At 44.3% G+C, this 23830-nt stretch overlaps 1 protein-coding gene across 7 annotated transcripts in view; it reads right to left on the minus strand.

The window, feature by feature from the left end:
* Positions 1 to 13567, minus strand: part of FSD1L (fibronectin type III and SPRY domain containing 1 like) — a 37212-nt gene extending 23645 nt beyond the window's left edge. For 6 of the 7 annotated variants that reach the window (XM_069776638.1, XM_069776636.1, XM_069776634.1 and 3 more), the window contains exons 1-4: positions 13412 to 13567; positions 8400 to 8495; positions 7272 to 7403; positions 2705 to 2806 (exon numbers count right to left, since the gene is read on the minus strand). In XM_069776638.1, coding sequence (XP_069632739.1) covers positions 2705 to 2806; positions 7272 to 7403; positions 8400 to 8495; positions 13412 to 13426 — 345 coding nt within the window. In that variant the 5' untranslated portion in view covers positions 13427 to 13567. Of the gene's footprint in view, positions 1 to 2704; positions 2807 to 7271; positions 7404 to 8399; positions 8496 to 12151; positions 12219 to 13411 lie in introns of all 7 variants that reach the window. The other variant, XM_069776635.1, reaches the window with a different exon arrangement.
* Positions 13568 to 23830: the final 10263 nt, after the last annotated feature.

Genomic DNA, 23830 nt, shown 5'->3' on the forward strand with positions numbered 1-23830 from the left:
CTCAAGAACCACACCAAACCAATTCCAAATTACTCAACATCCTGGGTGTGACTTTGTCTCTTCAGAATTCTCTTAATCAGTTAAGTTACTCTCCATCACATTTTAAAAGAGCTACACGACCAAGTAAGTAAAATTCAACTACCATGGTATTTTCTGTGAAACTAAAGTGCTTAGTAGTGGCATCTAACCATACCTGACTTGTCTGGCTTCATATCATAAGAAGTATGCTCTGACAAACAAGAAAAAATAGGACTTGCTTTAATTTTTCCTCTGAAAGTTATTGTACTATTCTGACAACACTTCCTAAAAGGCTCTCTCCATATGTCACTATTCAAAACCACAGAACATAGTTTTTCCCAGCATTTAAATCATACTGCTGAAGCAGATACAGAATTGGTAATGGCATAGTTCAAAGATAACCATTAACTGGCATTTGGAAAGACAAAATCCCTGTCCTTCACTAAGAGGAACTGCAAACCTAAGACAAAACATGATGGCTTAGTTAGGTCTGTTGAATCCATGCTCGGAGTTAACATTGCTACTTGATCTAGTTACCATTCAGCTGAAATACTCTCCCTTCCAAACAGGGGACAAGAAACATCAGGCAGCTTCCCAGTTTAAAGTCAAACAGAAGTGGAGGACTTTCAAATTTTTCATTAACTATAAAGCAAGCTCAATGAAAAAAAAAAATAAATAAAAATCACTACTATCCCTGCTATAAAACCAATTTTGTATTCCTAAAGCGGGAAGCAGAATAAAGCAAATAATTTAGCTTAAGAGGTAGCTTTGTTTTACCCCAAACCAATGTTATTGTAGGAACTACTGACGGATTTTTCCTACATGACAGCTGTAGACAAAGCAGCTAACACCTATTTAAAAACAAAAGCCTTCTTCATAACCTCTCCACCTTGTGGAATATGTGGTAGCCAGGACTCAATGAACAGCCTTTTGCAAGACAGTCCTGGCTTAACTCCTTTGAATTTAGTTTTTTTCCAGGCTAATGACAAAGAAGGGTAACAGCCAATCTCAGATTAGCTGCCCAGCAGTGTCAAATCACATCCTATCTAACCACTGAACCCTATCTAACACACTAACTCTCCTGTGTGCTAGCATTCATGTTCTTCTGACTTCCAGGTAAGCCAATTTGACAAATGAAGCCACCAAAAATCTAATATAGAAAAAAAATTTACAGAAATAATCTTAGTTTAGTCTTACACTAGTTTCTTCTGAACTGATTTACTAGAGGATCTGAAGAAAATTTGTGTCAATAGAAGAGAGTCAGGGCCAGAGCTGCCCTTTCAGGAACACTTGGTATTCCCATTAGCAGAGCAATAGATTCAGCTAGCTAATAGCCAAGGCAATTACCTTAAAATGCCATATCTGAAGGTACATTTACAAGTGCAAGCCAGTATAATACAAGTTTCAAACCCTAGATATCAGAGTTCACTGAACTGGATTTCAGTATCTTAAGCCTCAGACTCCAAATTTAGATAGATTTCCCCCCCAAACACTCAAATAATTTTCCTTAATGCATTTGATTGAAAAAAAAGCATTAGAGATATCTGAAGAGAAACTACTTACATTAAATTCAAAGCTACATTCTGCATAGTGCTCAAGAGCTAACTTAATTTTTACACATCACTATGACAAGACAGAAAGGACAGCTCAAACTGAAGTGCTAAAAAAAATATTCAGTTTAGAAACTGTCACTCTTCAAGGCAAATAAATCAAAGCTGACACTCAGGAAGTACAACAGCAAACATTGCCAAAAGGTGTAACTAACACAGTAACACAATTTTTCTGCCTGCTCTTTCAGAATAATTTGTGTCCTTGTTCCTGTTAAAATGCAGAAAGGCAAAAGTAATTGGGTCTTGGATTTGGCGTGGCTGACCCCACTACTAACACTAGGATTATTATAGCAAGCCTAGTGTACCCAGTCAATGTATATGTAGAACTGTTTTATTAATTTGTAAGTATATTCTTCCAGTTAGATACATGTTGCCTTATTTACAAGTCTGCTGTGTTAAAGTACACATTATTTGTACTGGAATCACAATGCGATGCCCAAACCAGGCTCTTGCCTACACAGTATACAAACACATCATGTTTGGGGGAATAGAGGAAGAGCTGCCCTGAATTCAGTTTCATAACATCTTTCAGGACAGCTATAGAGTTCACAGTTGCAAATTAAAGATCCACAGCTTGCATGAACTTGTGCAAAACAAACATCTTGTCATCCACACATGGCTGCAGCTAGAACACAGAGACTCTCTGCAAGTGTCATGTTAACAGTGCTGGGCAACCGATGGGTCACTTGCCATGGCTTTAAGTGCTGGCCATCACACATTTTGTAAGTCTTGGTTTGGTTTTATAGATTTATTTCACCCTCACTTTCTGGGTTTGCTTACCTAGCACCAGTGCAAATTTGCTTAACACTGACAGCTGTCCAAGAGAAGGCATTCCTTTCCCTCCCCCCTCACTCTAAATGAGAAAAAACTTATTAGAGACTGCATAAAAATTCAAGACTATAGGTCTTGACTTGGCCTCCTCAATAGAGCATTAACTGTATTTTTATATGCCTCTCTATCCTTACTCTCAGTATTCCTGCTAAGTTTGCAGCATCCAGTACAGTAATGCAAAGGATATTTCAAACTGAGACAAATACCAACATCTGCCTTATGCACATCCATTCAATGTTTTCTACCTTTAAGAATTCCACAGGGTCCTTTATGTCCAGCGACTGTGCAGCAAGTTCCAGCAGCTCTTCAGAACTCTCTAGGGCATTACTACACTGGCTAAGCTGATCCTGAAGCAAAAACAGAAAGAAAGAGTAATTTGATGTACTCATATTTAAAAAAAGGTTTATAAACTACCAGTATTAGAACTACACGGCTTTTCTGTGCATTTGTAACAACTTATTACCTCATCTAATCAAAGCTATTACCTCTGACACATGGTGTTAGCTAGAACTTCACTGTGCTTGACAAGTACTCAGTGATACATGACACATCCTGTAAATCCAGAGAGGAAACAGTTGAGTAGGTGCTGAAGTCTGATTTAAAAGCCAGATTTCATATTAAGGCCTATTTCTCCCAACATCAGGATTTCAAATCAAAGAAATGCTTACATCTGTGCATGCTACAATTTCTATTTACAGAACTGCACTTCATCAATGAACCAATACAGTTTAATGTAGCAGTAGCCCTGAAAAAGACAATTATTTTAGCCCCAACCAGCTCTAGAACTGTCACGAGACAACCCTGAAAAATCAATATTGCTATATAACAAATGGGGATAGCAGCAGAAGGGGAACAGAGGAAGAGGGGCAGAACACAAATTTCTATCAGTGTTATCTAAAACTCTATCATTAGTAAAATACCATTCCCAGTACATAAAACACTCCACAAAAAACTTCCAGTATTACATACAATGGGTATATCCCTAAAAAGATTAGTTTTGAATACACTGCAGGATCCTAAACATATTGTAGGTTAAACAAGATGCACATTTTAAACCCACCAGCAGCTTTTGCATTGCCATTCAACCTACAGCTGTTTTTCTACTCATGTGATAACTGTAATATCTAAGAACAAGTCAACAGCAAGTAGTTACTTTTCTTTAAAACACTTCAGGAAAGACAGCTTGCTCTAAAGTAGTCACTGTCTCAAAAGCAGTGCATCAACTTCAAGAACAGACTGGTCTCAAGCACTTCAGAAGCTTAACTAGTTTTGGCAAGAGTGGTGAGTTGACCTGGGCCAGCTGCCCCTCAGATTTACTCTTCGAGGATAAAATAGCAACAAGGAAACTGTCCAACAGCTAGAAGTTTGTACACAGTTTCCAGATAACTTCTGAAGCATGCCATTAACGCAAGCTGTCATTCATCTAATACAGCTGCTCTCCTCTTTGGAGGATATCCAATGCTGACAAACTCAGATATACCATGATACTGCCAAAATGTCCCAGGCAAACACCTCAAAAGAGAGAAGCAAATGCCAGAGTCATTTTCAAACAGCTATGCAGAAATTACACGGTAACTGTATGCTTCCATTAGCATCTTTGTGAGATGCAATTGCATTTGGGAGTTAAAAATAAATACTTCAGTGTCATTAAAATACACTGCCCCAAGATGAAGCAATGTATTTTCAAAGCAAGGGTTTAAGGAGAATTTCTAATTTTTGGCCTTGACTTCCAAATTATTTGGGAGGGATCAGTCTAAATATTAAATCCTCACCCTTTTCCATCATTATGTAGCCCCAGTATTTTAAGTTACAGCTTATTCTCAACAAGAGCATCTAGTCAACTACAGATGACTAACTACAGCACAAGCACTTTAAGAGGACAAAAAATTAAGCAAGTCCATTCCTTTAAACAGGATGTTTAGCCCTCACTGAAGTTCCTTGGTTTTCTCATGCAAAGTTAACTTTCAGTTCCAGTCAAAAGATAATGGCTTGGATTAATACATTCAATGCAGCAGTTTTCATCTGTTAGTTCAGTTTGGTAGATTGACTGTTGGGAAAACCACTCTTGCAGTGCCTCAGTTATAGAGGAAGTTTGGTCTTTCATCAAATAAAGAGAATGTCCTCTGGGTCTGTAGTTAAGAGAACAGCCTCAGCTGAAGGACAAGTAGGACACTTAACAACTGTGTCGGTGATCCGTAACATTCCACTTGTCTTCATCCTCTTCTGACAAAGTAGAAGCTCAGCTGTTCAACACAGATTCTGGGCAGCAATTCTTGATACAGCTATACCACAGTGACAAGCTTTCAGTGAAGAACTTGGCTCAACCATACCTGAGCTTGATCAAATCAGATTAACTAACAGAAAATTAACAGATATTAACATAAAATTTCAATACGCAATTCAAACTGCCAGATGAGTAACTATCAAAACAGTTTTCAGTTCCAGAATAATTTTTTGCAAGATTAACTTCAGTTTTTCTTCACTAGAAGGTAGCATAATTGATACATGCCACAGCCGATTTTCTCCTCTGGGCTGTTCATTGAGAAGCACTTACTCTTTAAGCATTTAAGTCCTAAGTGTCTCTGGATGTGGGTAGACCTCTGCCTGTTGAGAAACTTCACAAGGACTTAAAACAGACATATGGGGAGAAAGATTAAATTGGAGGTGGAAAAGTACACTTAAGTCCTTTACTTAACTTGTGCACTCAAAAGTTCTGGAATGTTTTACACCCAGTCTTTAAGTATGAACATAAAACAGACTTTATAAGGAAGCCTATGAAATTTCAGGAAACCACTTCTAGAACTTCATGAAACTGACTAGACATGAGGAGGTGGGGTTTTTCAGGAACAAACATCTTCCTTATTGCTTTGCATAGGCAAAAAGAACTAGACAGAAGAATGCTGCAGCTAGGATCGTTTAAAGAAAAAAGCTTGTGGTGGGTTGACCCTGGCTGGGTGCCAGGTGCCCACCAAAGCCACTCTATCACTCCCCCTCCTCAGCTGGACAGGGGAGAGAAAATATAACAAAGGGCTCATTGGTCAAGATAAGGACAGGGAGTAATCACTCACTAATTACCATCAAAGGCAAAACAGACTCAACTTGGGGCAAATTAACTTAAAATTATTACCATTCAAACCAGAGTAGGGTAATGAGAAATAAAACCAAATCTCAAAACATCTTCCCTCCACCTCTCCCTTCTTCCTGGGCACAGCTTCACTCCCAAATTCTCTACCTCCTCCCCCTGCAGCAGCGCAGTGGGACGGGGAATAGGAGTTGCAGTCAGTTCATCACACATTGTCTCTGTCGCTCCTTCCTCCTCAAGAGGCAGGACTCCTCACTCTTCCCATGCTGAAGCACGGGGTCCCTCCCACAGGACACAGCTCTCCATGAACTGCTCCAGCATGGGTCCCTTCTGCAGGGTGCAGTCCTTCAGGCACAGACTGCTCCAGGGTGTGTCCCCTGCAGGGCCACAAGTCCTGCCAGCAAACCTGCTCCAGTGTGGGCTCCTCTCTCCACAGATCCACAGGTCTTGCCAGGAGCCTGCTCCAGTGTGGGCTTCCCACAGGGTCACAGTCTCCTTTGGGCATCCACTTGCTCCGGTGTGGGTTCCTCCACGGGCTACAGGTGGATATCTGCTCCACCGTGGACCTCCATGGGCTGCAGGGGGACAGCCTGCCTCACCATCCTCTTCACCACGGGCTGCAAGGGAATCTCTGCTCCGGCACCTGGAGTACCTCCTCCCCCTCCTTCTTCACTAACCTTGGTGTCTGCAGAGTTGTTTCACATGTTCGCGCTCCTCTCTCCAGCTGCAGTTTCTGTTTCCACGGCAACTTTTTTTCTCCTTCTTAAATATGTTGTCACAGAGGCACTACCACTGTCACTGATTGGCTTGACCTTGGCCAGCAGTGGGTCCATCCTGGAGCCAGCTGGCATTGGCTCTGTCAGACACAGGGGAAGCTTCCAGCAGCTTCTCACAGAAGCCAGTCCTGTAGCCCCCCCACTACCAAAACATTGCCACGCAAACCCAATACAAAGCTAGAGAAACAGTTTCTGCTTAAAAGATTTAACTGTGCTCTGGCCCCATGCAACTAGACTTTTTGAAAGCTAGAGCCAACAGGCTACTGGAAAAACATAGACCTTATACATGTTTCACAAAGTTACATTTTTGTTTGTTTCTCTGAAACCCACTGGAAAGATTCTCCTGCATGAAACTACACAACTACAAGCTGGTAAAGTTCACATAGCAGGTTTAGTAGCAGGCACCAGTGTAACCTGTTCCCAAGCAATTCCCATGCATCTTCCAGTGTGCATATACAATTTGCTTGATGTTAACAAGTGGAGGATGGCCAGTTCTGCCAACAGGAGACCAGCCTTTGTGCTCAGGGTACCTGGCATGACTCTTGACTCTTAAGTTCAAGCCTGAGCAAATCCCTTCAGCATGTCTACAGGTTCAGATGCTCATATTCCAAACTGGAGAAAAAAACCAATTTCAGCCCGGAGGCTGTTCATTACTTTGAAGGTAGTAAACATACCTAAGTCCTGCTCCTATGCAGCCACTCTCCACCTGTAAGGTCTACAAGTAATACCACCTCCTTTCTACATAACAATGTTGAGAACATAAATATGCTAGAGACCATGAAGTACCCTAGAAGAAGGGACCAGAGAAGCACTTACATCAGAGAGAACATTTACCATATACTTACTGCATTTCTTGCAACACTACCAAAATCTCACTTTCAGTTGAGATTTAAAATAGCAGTTTAAAACTGCTTCTACTCAGCTGCAAAGATTTACAGATGTAGTTATAGTTACCTGCAGAGCTTGAATTTTATGAGCCTCTTCTTGCTGAATAGCGTTGGCCATACTCCCCTTCATCTCATCCAATATAGAATACAGACCATCAAATTCTTCATCCAACTCGCTGATTACATTAGAAGAGTTTACCTGAGAAGAGAATTGGAACTGCTGCAATTTGTATTGGAAACAATGCAGACTAGTCTCTTAGACTGAAAGTCACATTGTTTGCCCAAACCTTGCAGCCCCTCCCCCGCGACCAAACACCCTGCCACACAAACCCAGAACACATGCTTTGCCATGACCACTAGATACCTTGTCACTGCTCCTCAACTTATCAAAAGGGAAAAACCATTAGGAATGATGGACACCTCCTAAGCAGACTTTACATCACAACACTGAAGGCTAAAATTCATGAAAATTCCATGATACTCAAACTTGCACAGGACCAACATACTTGGCAACTTTGTTCCATGCCAAAAGGCCTTGACTTCCCTCTCACAATTATATACAGATTGCTAGATGTTTACAAGGAGGTAGTTTATCCAGTTCCATATAAAATGGTTTTATATGATACTAAAAACTGCACTCAAGAAGCCAGCTTAAAGATCTGCTGGGTGATCTCCATTTCTGCAGTTAACTTGGCTCAGCTTTAGCATGAAACAAACAACTTATGGCTTATTGCTAGGCTAAAGGAACCTAAATCTCATTCTAGTGTAGATGGTCGAAAAATTAGGTCTGACTTTTAACTTAAGCCCAACAATTTGCAACTGCTGAAGAGAAAGAGCAAAGAATTTTCTTTCAAGTATCAGGACGGTCTCATTTTTCAGTCTGCCAAGCAGACTACAAGTCTAAAAAACTAAAGACTACTTCCAACAAACAGGAGTCGGGGATCTTGCATCAAAATCCAGATTCTCTCTTCCAGACAAATCAAATCCTACAATAGCTTTCCACATGAAAAGCAAAACCACCATACCTTTCAACTAGAGACAGACTTAAAAAAAAATGTTTTCCTACCTGGTTCCAACACGCATATACAATTTAAACTTGATTCTCATAGCCCATCCCTTACACACTACCCAGTTTGAGATTGACAAAACAGTCGCTCCCCTCTCAGCTACAATCTATAAGCCTTAATATACATACCTGAACATTTTTTATGGTATGGTTCAGCATGTCAATGAAGTTGTGAATTTCATCATTTTTGTTCGCTAGAGTAGATACAATCCTTTGCAGAGTCTCCTAAAATTACAAAAACAAGTGAAAGAAGTTGTAAAAGAACCTTGTAATTTTTTTAACCATCACCATTTCAACATATATGGAAATTCATCATACACATTCCAGTTGTGGTGAATTCAACTCTTATTCTGATGGGATCAGGAAATACATTTTGTTAGAAAAGAGAAAGAGTATCACATGTCTAAGAAGCATTCCACCAAACTAAAGATCTCCAGTTGTTAGCGTAAGAGAAATCAAGAATGTGTCTTATGATACACCACTGTTTCACATGTTTTGCTACCCATGTTAATACCACTCCCGAGCCATCTAACCCAGACTACCTACTGGCACCACACTGCCATATGAAAATTCTCCAGATGAGAAAGTTAGTGCTTGTGCAATCAAATAAGAGAACAAGAAAAAAAAAAAACAACTGGTAAAAGTTAACCCAGAAGAAAAAATAGCATTTTCTATTGTCAGAAGAAGCTAGTGTTAAATAACTAAGCTAACAGTTTACACAGAATAGATCCGTAACAGTGATTTGTAAACTTATTCTACAAGAGGTAAAATATTTTGGCAAATAATTTATATGTTCCAATTAAAAGTGACCTCAAAGTGGAAAGCTTACTGAAAGCTGAGAAAGAGAATCAACGTGATTTCTGCGGTGTACTACTCCAGCTATTAAAAAGCAGTAGATTCAGCTTACAAAACATATACTAAGCGGGCAAAACTGTTAAGCACATCAAAATGCATTTTTAAATTAAATAAGACTACCAAGTCTAAATTTGTTCAGTAGTCAGTCACACATTCTAAGAATTAGACAAAAACAGATCAACATACGTAAGTAAAAATAAAGGAAAAGGTGAGAAGGTAACTCAGGCTGGTTGATAATAAGTTCTAGAAACAAATCTGACTCTAAAATGCTAGATTTGGCTCAAAGTTTCAAGTTGCTCTGCTTAACATTGTTACTTGACAACATTTAGGAAATCGAGTCATGGGGAACTAATAAGCACACCTTAAAAACAGCCAGACCACCAAAAAGATGTTGCAGAGGTCCCGCCCAATTTCTTAATAACTATTTACTACTTAGATCACATTTGTTTGCTAAAAGCAAGAAAAATACTTTATCCTTTCACAACATCCACAGCAAACCTTGACACTACATCCCATACAAGGAATCTCTCCACTAGTCCTAAGCCATGCTTGTACCTGTTTCTTCTGACCCCTTCTTCAGCAGTTTTCAATGAACCTGCAATGATGAATTTATTGGTACTCTGGCCCACTGCCTGTTTGTATAGCATCACGCTCACAGAGTTAAACCACTAGCAACGGAAAGTGAAATTTTACTGCTTTTACCACAGGCATTGTGATGGTGTTCCGTAAAGATGTAATGGACCAGCTAGCAACGACTGAAATTAGGACTCTGAGGAAGAGAAACAAAACCAGATTGGCTTCTTTCAGAAACAAAGAGTCTTGATCACTTCATGACAGAATCTTTGCATTCTCTGGTTAAAACTGAACATGTTTAATGACAATTTTGTACACATCAGAATGGGAGATGAAACACCATTGTCCAACCAGCTGCTTCTGCATTCAATACTGACCAGAGGCAATTGTTTTCGCATGTCAGACAGCCCACAGTTAAGCCTTAGATCCTATAAACATAACTGTCAATTTGGATGAACAAGAAAACTCTCAATCCTCTTTCAGCTAGGATTTTAGGGCTTACTTGGTTGCACCACATGGAAAAAAATTAGTCTTCTTGTACATAGTACTGAACAATGTTTTTGGTTTTTATAAGCTACATGCCATTAAAGGAAAAGATCTACATGTGAGGAATGCTTAAAAAGCCTTTACACAACCAAATATATGGCAGCAACTGGAAGATAGCTGTCAAATAAGGTTTTCCACTACATCTAAAGTTAAAGTCAACAGACCAAACAGAGATCACTACAGCTCTTTTTAAGCAAGCTACCAATTTCACCAAACAGAAATTCCACCAGGTTTGGTAAAACTCAAACAAGTTTAGACAGCTTCTACAAACGCAGATGCAAGAGGCCTAAAAACATCCACCAGCAGTAGAGAGAATTTTTCTTAGACACCTATGCACAAGCCACCAGAACAGAAAGTCAGCTTTTAGGAATCACTAACATACAATATTATCTAATATAATTTTCTAATCACTAATATGTAATAAATAGATTTTCTTCCAAACATACCAAGACACATGCCAAATTCAAAACACTGCACTGTTGCCATTTCTTCCTTTAATGGGAATTTCTGAAAAGGTGCTACTTGTAGCAAAAAGGGTGCTAGAAAAATTACCAACATAAGCAGCACTTGAGGCTTACATTCTAAGTTACTTCATAAAAGAATTATAACAGCACCAAACTCAACAAACTTCTTAGTATTTCTACACTGAAGGAAATTTAAATCTATTGCCCACTGATGGATGTAGTATTTCGTAGAATCCCATTACAAGTAATTTTCTTTTAGTTTTCTCTCTGGCCAGCATATGTTTCATGAGGTCAGTTCCAAATTCATTTCCAAAACATTATGGCGTGTTTTTGTACAGAATTAATTTTTGCTGCTATCAGTGAGTGTCCTGGTTTCAGCTGGGATAGAGTTAATTTTCTTCCTAGTAGCTGGTATATTGCTATGTTTTTGAGTTAGGTAGGAGAATAATGTTGGTAACACACTGATGTTTTCAGTTGTTGCTAAGTAGTGTTTATACTAAGTCAAGGATTTTTTAGCTTCTCATGCCCAGCCAGCAAGAAGGCTGGAGGGGCACAAGAAGTTGGGAGGGGACTCAGCCAGGGCAGCTGACCCCAACTGGCCGACGGGGTATTCCATATCATGGGACATCACATCTAGTATATAAACTGGGAGGAGTGGGGGTGGAGGGATCGCCACTCGGGGACTAACTGGGCATCGATCAGCAGGTGGTGAGCAATTGCACTGTGTATCACTTGTATATTCCAATCCTTTTATTATTACTGTTGTCATTTTATTAGTGTTATCATTACCATTATTAGTTTCTTCTTTTCTGTTCTATTAAACTCTTCTTATCTCAACCCACAAGTTTTACTTCTTTTCCCAATTTTCTCCCCCATCCCACTCTGGGGGGGGGGGGGGAGGGCGGTGAGTGAGCAGCTGTGTGGTGCTTAGTTGCTGGCTGGGGTTAAACCACGACAGCGAGCTTCCTACTGCTCTTCACTTTTATGTCCTATTCTTATTCTCTGATCTAATACACCCTTTGCAGAAAAAAAAAAAGAATGGCATTCGTAAAGCAACAGTGTGGATACACACAGGATAAAGAACATAAAAGGATATGAAAAAGGACAGGAAGCCCTTCTATATGTGGTGGCTTATAGTCTTGCCAGCAGCATGAAAGTAGACAATATACCCTTCTTTGAAGGGCTAGTAACCAACATCACATACCACCTGTTGAAGCAGATGGGCATCTCATAAAAGTTAAAGAGTAAACTTTGATAAATTAAACAATTACATCAGTTCTGTTTAAGAAGCAAGTTATCAACTTGCTCAAGATCATACCAAAGTCTTATGACAGGACTGGATGCAGAACAGAGTTTCTGAAGCAGCCTCGGGCCTAGGACAAAATCCTGTATCATACTAACCTTCACATGCAGACTGAATTTCAAACAAGAGGCCATACTTACTCAGCCTCCATTAATTTAGTCTTCTGTACCTGTCCATACATTGAAGTTGCCAGAGTTTGAAGGAGTGCTTAAGGCAATACAGGTGACAATACCAAATTAACAGACAAAATATTGTAAAATACAACATCAACTGCAATTTTACTACTGTATTCAGAACCTCTGAGCAGCAATGAAATTCAAATGTGATCAATGACGCCACTCAGGAACATCCATCGAGAGCACTCACAAAAGCCGCAGCCCCTTCTCCAAGAGACTAACCTCACATAAAGCAGGCAAGGGCAGACATACTCAAATTCACATAGTATCTACCAGAAACATACTTTTTTGGCATTTCACATCTCAACTTCCAAAGCATAGATGACTACAAAGTGGCATTGCACAAGCACTTAACTAAAATAGCAAGCATCTGCGATCTGTAAAGTTCGAGCCATTAGTACTGCTAGTTATCCAGACCCCACTCACAAACCAGTTTCCAAGCTAAGAAAAGCACAGTCTTCAGAGAGACAGTAACAGAAGCCCTTTTGGACTGCTAGACTGAACGCCTAAAGGCTGAGTCAGAACTTTTTGCAGAGAGTATCATTTTTAGAAAGCCCAGCCTTTGGCCAGGCACATCTCTGCTCCTCAGTGAATTCCCTCAGGGGGCAGATGGCAAGTAATGGAAGGAGGGAATTATAGGGCAGCAGCCAGAGGGAAAAAAACCCAAAACACTACAAAACGCTTTTACTAATTAGTTCCCTTCAACACAAGGATTACATCAATGGGAAACAGACGGGCCTATGTACGCACCCTAATTACTTATGACAGCAATACACAGTGTGGAAGAGCTCTCCACCAGAGCCGTACTTGGTTAAGATGCGGCAACTGCAGCGGTCACGCCAGCGCCCGAAGCAAGCGGGCACGCAGAAGCCCCTCTCGCTGGGCTCTCCGCTCCCGTACCTCTCCGCAGGCGGAGGCTTCCCGCAACTCTCACAGCGATCCCGGGAGTCAAGCGCCCTTCCCGCCTCGCCGCCCTCCCACAACGCAGCGGGTAACGTTCAACTTCCTCAGCCACCGCCCCTCTCCTCAGGCAGCCGGGCCCAACGCCGCGGCAACGCCGACACCCCGGGGAAACGCCCCCTCCTCGGCGCCTGCCAGCGGCAGCCGCCCCGCCACTCGCCGCAGCCACCCCGCCGAAGCCCGGCGGCACGGCCAGCTGAGGGAGGGCACGCCCGCCTTCCGGCCCGGCCCGCGGGGAAGCAGGCTCCCGCCGCCAGCACTCACTCTCTGCTCGTCCATGATGAGGGAGGGAGCGAAGCCAGGACCAGCGGCAGCGCCCGGCCGCGGGGCACAACCATTAACGGCCTCCGCCGCCCTGCGGGTAGACTGCCCCGCCCCGCCCCGCCCCGCTCCGCTCCCGCTCCCGCCCCCGCCCACGAGCGCATGCGCGCCGGGACGCTGCCGCGCCTCCTGCGCATGCGCGCTGCTCTCAGCTCCCTCTTCCCCCGTCCCCCCTCTGCGCACGCCGACGGCACGTGCGCCTCGCCTCCCCTCCCGGGGAGGGGCCTCTGAGCATGCGCAGTCAGAGCCCACAGCCGAAGGGAAACTGGGCGCCCGTGGGCTGCGCTGGATGCCGCCGGTTCGAGTCCCGGCACCAGCCGGGGAGGGGCGCGGGCGCGGGAGCGGGGCGGCGGGGACCGGGCCGGGCCGGGCCGGGCCGGGCCGAGCTGGCGGGTGTCTGTGGCTTGCCTTCGTCCGTGGGCCGGGAGGCGGGGGCTGGAGCGCACACGCCGCCTGTGTCAGGCGTGCCAGCACGCCGCGGGGGGGCAGGAGAGAGCAAGGTATCTCCACCCCGAGGCCGGTGCCGAGCTCCGCGGCGGGGGCAGGCACCCCGAAACCCCCGGTGATCTCCGGGGGAGCTGCGGGCCCTGGGCCCGGCGCAGCCCCGGCGCTCGCCTCCCGCTGCCCGTTGCAGGGTGGCGGAGCCGGCAGCCGGCGCTCTGAGCTGGGCGTGAGGTACCGTTGCAACGCTGCAACAATTGCAATGATGCATGTTACATCACCGCGCTGTTTCAAATCCGTATTCGGTTAGAGATCCTGTAAGGCTGCTTTGCTTCATCTCGGAGCTCACTAATCCAATTTTAAAAATGGAAAAAAAAAATTGTCTCACCGCAGTGTTGGAAAGAAAGGGTCGTTTCATAATGATGATGTTTTACAGGCATACAGCCGTAAAACAGCCGCTGGGCTGAAGTGTAGCTTCATGGTGTTACAGCAGCTTTGAGCGCTGTGCCAATAGTAACAAGCAACGCTTGTCAGACTGGGTGCAGAGCGACAGGAGCCCACTTCCAGCATGGGGAATTTATCACAGTGGGGAGATTTTGCCACCTACCATTGAGGGTATCTCTTGAAAGGCTTTTATGCCTCCGTGAGCCCTGTCTCGCCAAGGTTTTAACTGCTCCATCAGCAGCACTGTACAAACGCAGGGCAAGAGGCAATGCAGAAGCAGCGAGGTGGTGTGACCTGCCAAGAGGCGTAGCTCCAGTCTTCCCAGCTCCATCCAGAGGTCTCGTGGGGCTACGTTACCTGCCACGGGATGGGCCTTGGCTGCAGTTGAAACATTTATCATGCCTTCCAGGTACCTGATATCTTATTTGTTCCAGTTAACACCCGCAGCCTGTAGTAGTAGTTTCCATTCAAAACCTTTGTTTGAAAGCAGAGGAAGAAAAAACATGTCTGGCATGCCACACCTCAGGCTGTCAAGAGGCAAGGAGCCTTATAGCTGCAGGAAAAACACTCACTGCTGGGACCAGGACATGCCCACTGGCTACCCACAGCAGAAGGTCTGGCTCTGCCTTGCACGCCTGCTGATTTTGCTGGTCCTGAATAGAAAACTCCCAACAGCCTTTGGATTGAGGAGACCCCATAAATCTCTTGGAACAGTTTCACACTGCTTGGAGCACAGTGCATGGCTACCGCTACAGAAGTCAGCAGCCTGTAGCTGCTGGGGGACATGGCTGGTGGTGGTGAACGGGAAAGCTGCAAGTCCAAATGATAACTGTGCCTGCTCCATTGCAACCCCTCTGGCCATCCTCCCTTCGTGCACAACCTTCCTGTTTCATACCAGACTGGCAGCGAGGGGTTTGAAAGTTGGGGAGTGGTTTCATCTTCTTAAGCAGTGACATTCTTTTAGAACAGGACTTACCTATCATATGTTCCCAAAGGTAAAAACATATTGAAGCTTTTCAAGAAGACAGCTATGCCTCTTAAAGTGAACTTAGTGCCTACATTTCTAAAGACAACTTCTTATGGAGACTGCAGACTTGCCATGACCGTAACTCCATGAATCAAAGATAAGAGGCATCAATGCTGTTTCCCCCAAACAGTTTAGCAATGAAATAGTAAAATTCAAAAGGATTTTTAATGTCTTGGCCTGGGAGAGGAGTTGTCAGCTGGGTCAGAAGTAGTGCCTGTGGTCAGAGACCCAGGGTGCCAGTAACGCCAGCCTCAGGAAGGGGCACATTTGGCTCTGAAACCTTTTGCAGTGTGTTGGGGTGGGTGGTTAAATTGATTTCTGAAGTTGTGGGCCCACTTCTTAATTGCAGGTCTAGATTATGTAGAAAGATCCAACCACACATCTTCCTATATGCTGTCTCATTTCAAAACTGCAAATGCAAGGGAAAGGTCACCATTGGGAAATAATGCCACAGTTTTATAGGTTCTTTCAGCACTCTTGTGAACATAAATTGAGCAACAAAATATCTGCTAAGAAGATTTTTCTCTAGAGTTGTTCATTTTCTTTTTTTCCATGGTGGGAGATTTTTAAAAGAGGAAGGACTGGTAAGAATAAATATTTCAGATTATTAGAATTGGCCCTAAAGGAACCTGTAATGACATATTACTGCTTTCGACACTGGGAAATCGGGGAACATGGCAGGAACATGTGCGGATCCTTGTCAGCCCTTGGGAACCTGGGTCCTGGACAGAAACCCTGTTAGGTAGGCTACCTGACAAGCAGATGGTCATTAAGCTAATGTATGAGTAAAAATGCTGCTGGCAGGATGCTAGAGGGCAAAAAGAATATCTACCAAGTTAAGGCTCTTAGGTTATTTTAGGCCAAAAAGAGATGTTACAGGAAGAACACTCAAAGGAAACAACGGGAAGAAGTCAGAGGAGGAAGCTTTAGCTCCCTAAAACAAGAATGGACCATCTTGAGTAATCACAGAATAATACAAGTAGAGGTTGGATTTAATCTGTCTCCACACAGGATAGTAAATTAGACACATCTATTTATCAAATTTGTCTTTAAAACAGAAGTTAGAAATTTAAGGAAGGATTTTGCCTCAGAGCAACTTCCTTCTGGCACCAAATGTACTGCTTCCTTACAGTTTAACCCCTGAAGCATAAAGCAAGATTTAGCCTTACCTGGTCACCTCCTAGAAGTGCTTATTACCTTGAAGCTCTGGAGAATCATAGTATTCATATTCTTTTCTTCCAGCTCCAAGTATAAGATTATTTGTATAATATATCTTATATATTATAAGATTGTTTGTATTTTTGTCAAGCAATAGTTGGACTGCAGTACTTATATTTGCTTGCAGTGCCAGATACATCTACATATCATGTGAGGACGACGCAGCAGGTTGTTGCCTTTCTGTATGGAAGAAGGCTTGGAAGTAGTTAAAACTGATACTAAAACTCTGAGAAACCAAGCTAGCAAAAATAATAATGTAGGAAGACGGCTATGGATGGCCTTTATAACACAGTATATTTGCTTTGTGCTGGCTTTGAGAAGGGCTGGACCCTGTGATGACTGCTACAGACATCGGAGTTACTTATGTGCAATTTGGTGTGGCTGTGGCATTAACTAACCCCTCCTCCTTGCGCAGCTCAAAGTCACCATGACCTGTTATTTTGAAAAGGCCTTCTTTTTGTGTCTTAAAAAAACAAGGCAGCTTACTCGCACCGTCGACCTGGAGGCTGCTTGTGCTTTTGAGGGTATGTGTGTGGGCATGTACCAAAGCAAGGGTTGAGTCCCAGACAAACTGCTCCAACAGGCTGCTCATCGACACATGCAGCTCTTTTCTTGCTGCATCAATTTTTTTTTTTTTTCTTTTTGAGCAGGTCAGAAATGACCAGCACAACCAGTCAGTCAGAGGAAGACCAGTGAAGCAGCAGAGAAGCCTGGATGCCTAGGTGTATGGGACCTGCTCTGCCCAAGCGATCTAAGAACAATAGACTTCCCTGGCTTTCTTCCCAGCAAGCTACCTGAAAATAGCGAGGCTGTATAAGTGGGTTTTCATGGGCCATGCCCAGCCAGGGCTTCCTGGGAGTCACTGTGGATGGGCAAAGAGATCGTGACAGTGCTGCTCCTTCAGCGCTTGGTTATTGCTTCATTACCTTCATGAACACCAAAGCCTCAGAAGTCAGTCTGGTGATGGCTCATTATATTAAATTTAATTACTGCAGTGCTTCTGTCATGACTCAAGAAAATAAGATTTGTGCAATTTCCTTCTCCCCACTAACAACTTTGAACTTTTTTTTTTTTTAAACAAAGAAAATATTAGCTGCAGTTGAAGACCTGAACTGAGAAATTTTGATTAAAATGCCCTCTGGTATTCCCAAAATGGTAAAGGTGCACCTCTCTCAGAGTGTTCTGCTTCGTATCAACAACAGAGGACAGTGGGCAGAGGAGAACAGGCTTTCCCACTGTCCGTTGAATCAGTTAGCCACTGCACTGAAGGAAACACAGTGAGGTTTTATTTATGTGCATGCAGAAAAGACTGTGCCTATCAAATCTGCTTTATTGTTTCAACAGGCTCTGCAACCATAGAACTAGAATGTACACAGAAACATTGCTTTGAGAAAAGAACTGTGTGTTATATACATGTACTTAGTATTGTAGGGCTTTGATTTTTGATTAATTTTCTTAGTAGTCTTCCAGTTAGAAAGGGGGGAGGGTAAAATGTGTTCTGAGACTTGAACAATTGATTTTCCTCCCCTGGAACACACATTAAAATCTACTGCATTGCTGGTTTTATATGCACTAAGGCATTCATTTAAAAAAAAAAAAAAAACCTAGAATGAAAAACAAACAAACAAAAAAGAACTGAGATTGAATTGCTCTTCACTTAGTAATACTTCCATGCCAGTGTAAATAAGGTGTCAAATCAAGTTCTGAAGCTTTTTAAATAATATTTTCCTCATTTAAAGCACTGAAAGTCAGTGGAGAATCTGTCTTTAGTGGCACTGAATTGCGAGGAGGGAGGAAAGGAGTTTGGTGTAGTTGGTGTAAAAACCACCATCAGCACTTGGTACACAATAATCAGGATAAGCAGGGTGAAATCTTTTTCACCCCCTCTCCAACTTGACATCATCACTGTTTCAGAAAAGCTTGGAGCCTGAATCCATTCAGGACACACACTGCACCAGACAGCAGAGTGCCTGTGCTGGCTCCCTCTCCCTTGCTCAATGCAGCCTGGAGTTCAAGCCCTGGATATTTCTGAGGGAGAGGGAAAATAAGAAAAAAAAAGACATGTGGCATGGAGCATCTCCTTGATCAGCCACAACATTTGGATTTGGAGGTTTTGCTTTTTGCCTCTGTAGAGACCAGACTTCTGTGAGCAGTTAGCTGGGAAGTCAATGGATGCACAACAGGCTCCCCAGCAGGCAGTCCTGTAGCTTGGGGGGGGGGAATATTGCCGGCCTGCCGCTGAACCACAGCCTTTTCCAGAAGAACTAAACATCCTGCCCTGTGCAGATTAATTTTATGTTTTCAGTGAAAGGGCCTGTACACGCTCCTGGCATTCCACATGTTCTTACAAAGGTTATTATCTGCATGTGCCCCAAAACCTGCTTTAAAAAATTTCTGAAGACGTGAGAGAAAAATCATACCTAAGCTAATCAGTTAGACACCTTGTGTTCTTCTCCAGAGTACCTTTTACTGTTAAATTCCACATTTATTTTCTCTCCTACTTCTTAGTCCCATACACATAAGTTTCATACTCTCAATATTGCTACCCTGTGTGACCCTCCCATGTACACTACATACTATTGCACACCTGTATTTTAAGGCAGCTCCTTCGTCCGTCACTGTCAGAGCGTATTTCCCTCGGGGCAGGCTCCTAAACCCCCTGGCTCCCAGCCCATGCCATGGTGCCAGAAGTATCACAGAGACACTCACAGCTGTGTCCTGGGTCGTTGTCTTCTTCAGGTCACTAGGGCGATAATAAAAACTGTATATAGCTGCAGAGGAAGCTGAACAGAGAAGGCTTGTGCACATTTAGGGTACACTTAAGCCTACAGAAAATACCACTTCCAGTGTCACAAATTGTCACAGAGCTCATGGTAACTATGACTGAAAAAAAATAGCCATCCTCCATCCCAGGAAACTGGCCTTACATTAAAATGCATGAGCTGTGGGGGTAATAAAAGGGAGCATCCAAGCCTAGTAAAACCAGTTCTGTTAACGGCAGGCCATTGCCCTGTGCTGGTACCAGCTCTCTGATAGCACATCAGTGCCTTGGCACAGCACCAAGCTTGTGCCATCTCTGGGACCCTGCCCCGCTGTGAACTTTGTTCTCCTACTGCTGACTCTTTCTGTTGTGTTCAAAAGAACCCCTCTCAGTTGAGTTTGGCCTTCAATTTCGCTTAACTACTGTGAATTTTTTCTACCTCCCCCTGCCCCAAGAGAGGGAGAAACTCTTCAGGGTACAAGATATATCTATATAGGTAGGATATACCCATATACACCACTCAAACAAAGCAGAGCCAAGGGAGTTCATGAGAGCTGCTGGAAAGAAATGAAAGACCCATTACGCGAAAAGAAAGTTAAGTATATTGCTCAGGAGTCAGCCATTCATGAAGATGAAGGCTGAGTTCTTCAAATCACATGATTGTGTCAGTTTCTGAAGTTGCTCCTCTCATGCCAAAGTGCCTGTTGGAATAATCTTTGACCCATGTCAAAGAGCAGTGAATAAGTACATTTTCTTAGCCACCGCCTATGAAGGCTTGGCCCAGAGCCACACAGTCCAGAAGTCGCTTCACATTTTAAAACTAGATTTTGAGAAGCCCTGCAGCTAGCCAGGAGCAAAAAGAAGACAGGCAGAGTGAGGAGATAAACCGGGTAGGAGCAGAAGCAGCAGCAGGAGAAAAAGCAGAGAAAGGGAACTTTTTCACATGGCATAAAAGCAAGCACACCTGAGAAAATGAGGTTTTCAAGGCTGGCTGCACTTTGCTGGTCTGTATGGTCGGCTGCACTCCTCTGGCCATTAAAAGTTAAGGAATACTGCTTTTCCAACTTGCTACATGGACGTCCCCTTTCCTTTTAAGAGGTTCCCAAAGCAAATTGTGGGCAAAGGCTTTACTGCCAGGGGCACCGTTGCTGCCATGCCTGCCTTTAGACAGCAGGTAAGCACTGGTGGATGGTGGGGCACGCCATGGAGGATGCAAGGGTCCCTAAAGCTGCTTCATAGCAAGGATCAGCCACTGTCCTCTTAAAGGGCTCAAGGCCTCCTAATCCTGTTTTTGCTCTGCAGACCAGTTTGCCCTGCTCCCCTAGGGCAGGCACACACTCTGCATCTACTGTTGTCTGCCACAGAGAGCTTGTTGAGCACAAAAGATGTGGTTATATGAAGCCCCTGCCTTCTGGTAGGAAAGTCGTCTGGGCTCTAGGCAGCAAACACCCAGCTGATGGCACTGTGTCTTTGTCAGTGTGCCTGGCCGGAGGAGAGCGGTGGGTTACCTGCCTGTGATCAGTGTCTAGCAGGAATGCTGTAGCTCCAAACATGGTGCATGACCAGTCGTTTTTATCCACTGGTTACTGCTGGTTTGCTGAACAAGATGGTGGGGTCTGAAGGCTTTGCACAGGAGGAAGCTCTTGCACACAGAGACCGTAGCCTGGGCACAATGGAGCTGGAGGCTGTGGCGTGGATGGCAATCCTGGCTGTCCTCTTGGGAGCTGCAGATGGTCTGAAAGGTGAAGGAGCAGCTGGTGACAGCCCCACACCTTCCTCCCAAGGACAGCCAGCTCCAACTCCATCCCAACACCACCAGCACTCGCCAGCAAAGGAAGAGATGCACCCAGTCCTCACTCACAACCTGTGGCCAAGCAGACCTGTTTTCCTTCACCACGGTGCCTGCCTGCTCTCTGGGGCAGGATGAGCTGTGCTGCAACCAGTCGGAGACATCCTGTGCCCATCGCGGCCTGCCGGCTCCCTCCACAGCATGGGATGGCTGCCCAGATCAGTGAAGTTCCACAGTGAAGCTCCACAGTGTGCTCCCCTAGAAGGCTGCAGCTGTTGCCAAGGGCCTAAAATAGAAAGCAGGCTGTTGTGGTCCTCGAGAAAACATCTGTACATTGTGCACGTCTTTCTTCATAGAAACAGCTGCTTGTTGCTGATGCAGTTTGGATGTGCCTGGCTTGAAAGGCCTGCCATTTGCTGGCCAGCTGCCCAAATAGGTAGCTCACTGATCTCTGACAAGCATTTATAATTAATAGTGCCTCAGATCCTTCTGGGGGCATGTCCTCTTCTGAAGTGGCTGCAGTTTTGCTCAGGCAAATCGAGTTTACTGAAGTTATTGGGGACATTTGAAGAACTTTGTAAAAGATTTGAAGAGCAAAGACAAGGCAGAGAGATGGGTGATGTGGATTTGCAAGCACTTTTGCTGGCTTTGCAACAACCTGCATTACCCCAGGGCTTGTGCCGTATCCCCACAACACCCCCAGGCCTGGGTATTGGCAGCAACCCATTGCTGTGCTCCCTGGCCCCACTTGTGCCCCAGGGTCCCTCAGTCCCTGCTGTTGCAGACGCCTGTCTGGCCGTGTGCCCCACAGCCCTCACCCACCAGGGGATGCTGAGGGTCCATGCAGAAGAGGACACCATGACACTGCTGCAGGGACACACCTGCCATTAGACGAGCTTGCGTGTATGTCAGTCTGTATGCCCAGGATCATGGGGGTCTGCCACCTGCCAGCTGTGGTCTCTCGGGGGACAGGTGGGTAACAAAACGTGGCACTATGCTCTGCTAATGTCACTAACTGAAGGAAATTTTAAATAAAAAAAGCCAGGTACTGAAAACACTAGTCACTTTAGGGTGCTCTCGGGTTTCAGTTGAAAAGTGCAGTGAAATCCTGCAGACATAAATGCAACTCCCCATGTTACCTGAACTGGAGCCAGAGTGGAGTGCATAACTTCTTGTTTTCTTAAAGGGAGCACTTCAAATAAATTATGGTATTTAATTTATAACTGGACCCAAGGCAAAACACAGTCTAAAACAAAGCTTAAGGTTGTTTACATCTGAGTAGGCTCTGTGTCTGAATGAAATGTAAACAGATTGCTGCTTGTATTTATGGTTGTGTTGCCATGCACAGAGTGCTGTGCCAACTCTTAAGGGACCCTGCATCTAGTACTTTCACTTAAATGCTAGTTGAAGAATGAAGTTGAAAACCACCATGCATAAGGCCTTTGTGTCCTTGTTCAAATCATTATAGGGTGAGACTTCAGAGTGCATTTCTATTCTCCACTCTGCTTGTAGCGCAATTAAGGGGGGGGCAGAGCCAAGTGCAATTGAAATTCAACAGTAACATTTTGTATTGGAGTGGGACCCCTGGTTTCCCAAGCACTGCACGATGGCCCACCTACACAGAGACAGGAACTGTAGCATGGATGTGCAAGGAGGTAGCAACACATCCGTGTTCTCTGTTGCCAGCATTTAGCTACAGAACAAGGAGATTAAGGCTTAAAATAGCAGCAGAACTGCGTGGTCATCAGCTGATCTTGTAAAAGGCAGAGCAGAGATTTGAAGCTGTTGTCCATCTGCCTAACTTCACTGAAGTTATTGGGGCAAGCCAGAGTTGCAGAATGGAGACAGCGTCCATTTTCTTTCCCTGAGGGATGTTTAAACTGTGAGACAGACAGAGATATCTAGCTTGACAAAGGACAGAGAGAGCGGGGAAAAGATGAGGCACATTGTCTCAGATTGCAGGAGCAAGAGTCAGAGTGAGCAGCCATGGCTGTGTGACACCTCAGGTCTGAGCTGGAAGAGCAGAGAGGTGTCATGGAGGGAAGGTTTGGGTGGGGGAGAGGTGGGGATCACATGTGGTGTTCAAGGCTGGGGCCAAGGGCTTGATCTGGGAAAATCACTGAGGACAGCAGAGAATCACAGGGAGGCACAACAGGGGCAGTGCTTGGGTGAGAGTGTAGGAGAAGAGAAGGGATCTGAGGCAGACGGGGAGAAGGAAAGCAGCTGAGCATATGGACAGCAGAAGCACAGACTAAGTTTTACGTGTGGCGCAAAGATCTCCTGTCCAAAGAAAAGAAAAAAAGAGGACTGCAGTGATTGAGGCGAGGTAAAAAATGGTGGTGCAGGGGATGTGAGCTGGAAGGACAAGAATAAAATTATAAAAGGGTTAAAAGTTACATTTCTGCACCTCTGTGAAGGCAGTGTTGCATATGTTTGTGTGCCCCCTTAGGAGACCAGCAATGGATGATGGATCTGACTCCTTAAATTCCCGTATCTTGCAGGGAAGTCTGGCTGCACAGCAAAAGAGGACTGGCAGCAGCAAAAAAACCAGTATGGTTGGGCACGATGAGCTGTAACTCTCCTTAAGCACAAGAAGCTGGGGAGTGAAACGGGTGTTCTGACCCCGTCCTGCATTTACTTTGACTGAAATACAAAAGGAGCAGATCACCTTTGCCCCCAAGG

Source organism: Haliaeetus albicilla, chromosome Z, assembly GCF_947461875.1.
Source record: "Haliaeetus albicilla chromosome Z, bHalAlb1.1, whole genome shotgun sequence".
Lineage (NCBI taxonomy): Eukaryota > Metazoa > Chordata > Aves > Accipitriformes > Accipitridae > Haliaeetus > Haliaeetus albicilla.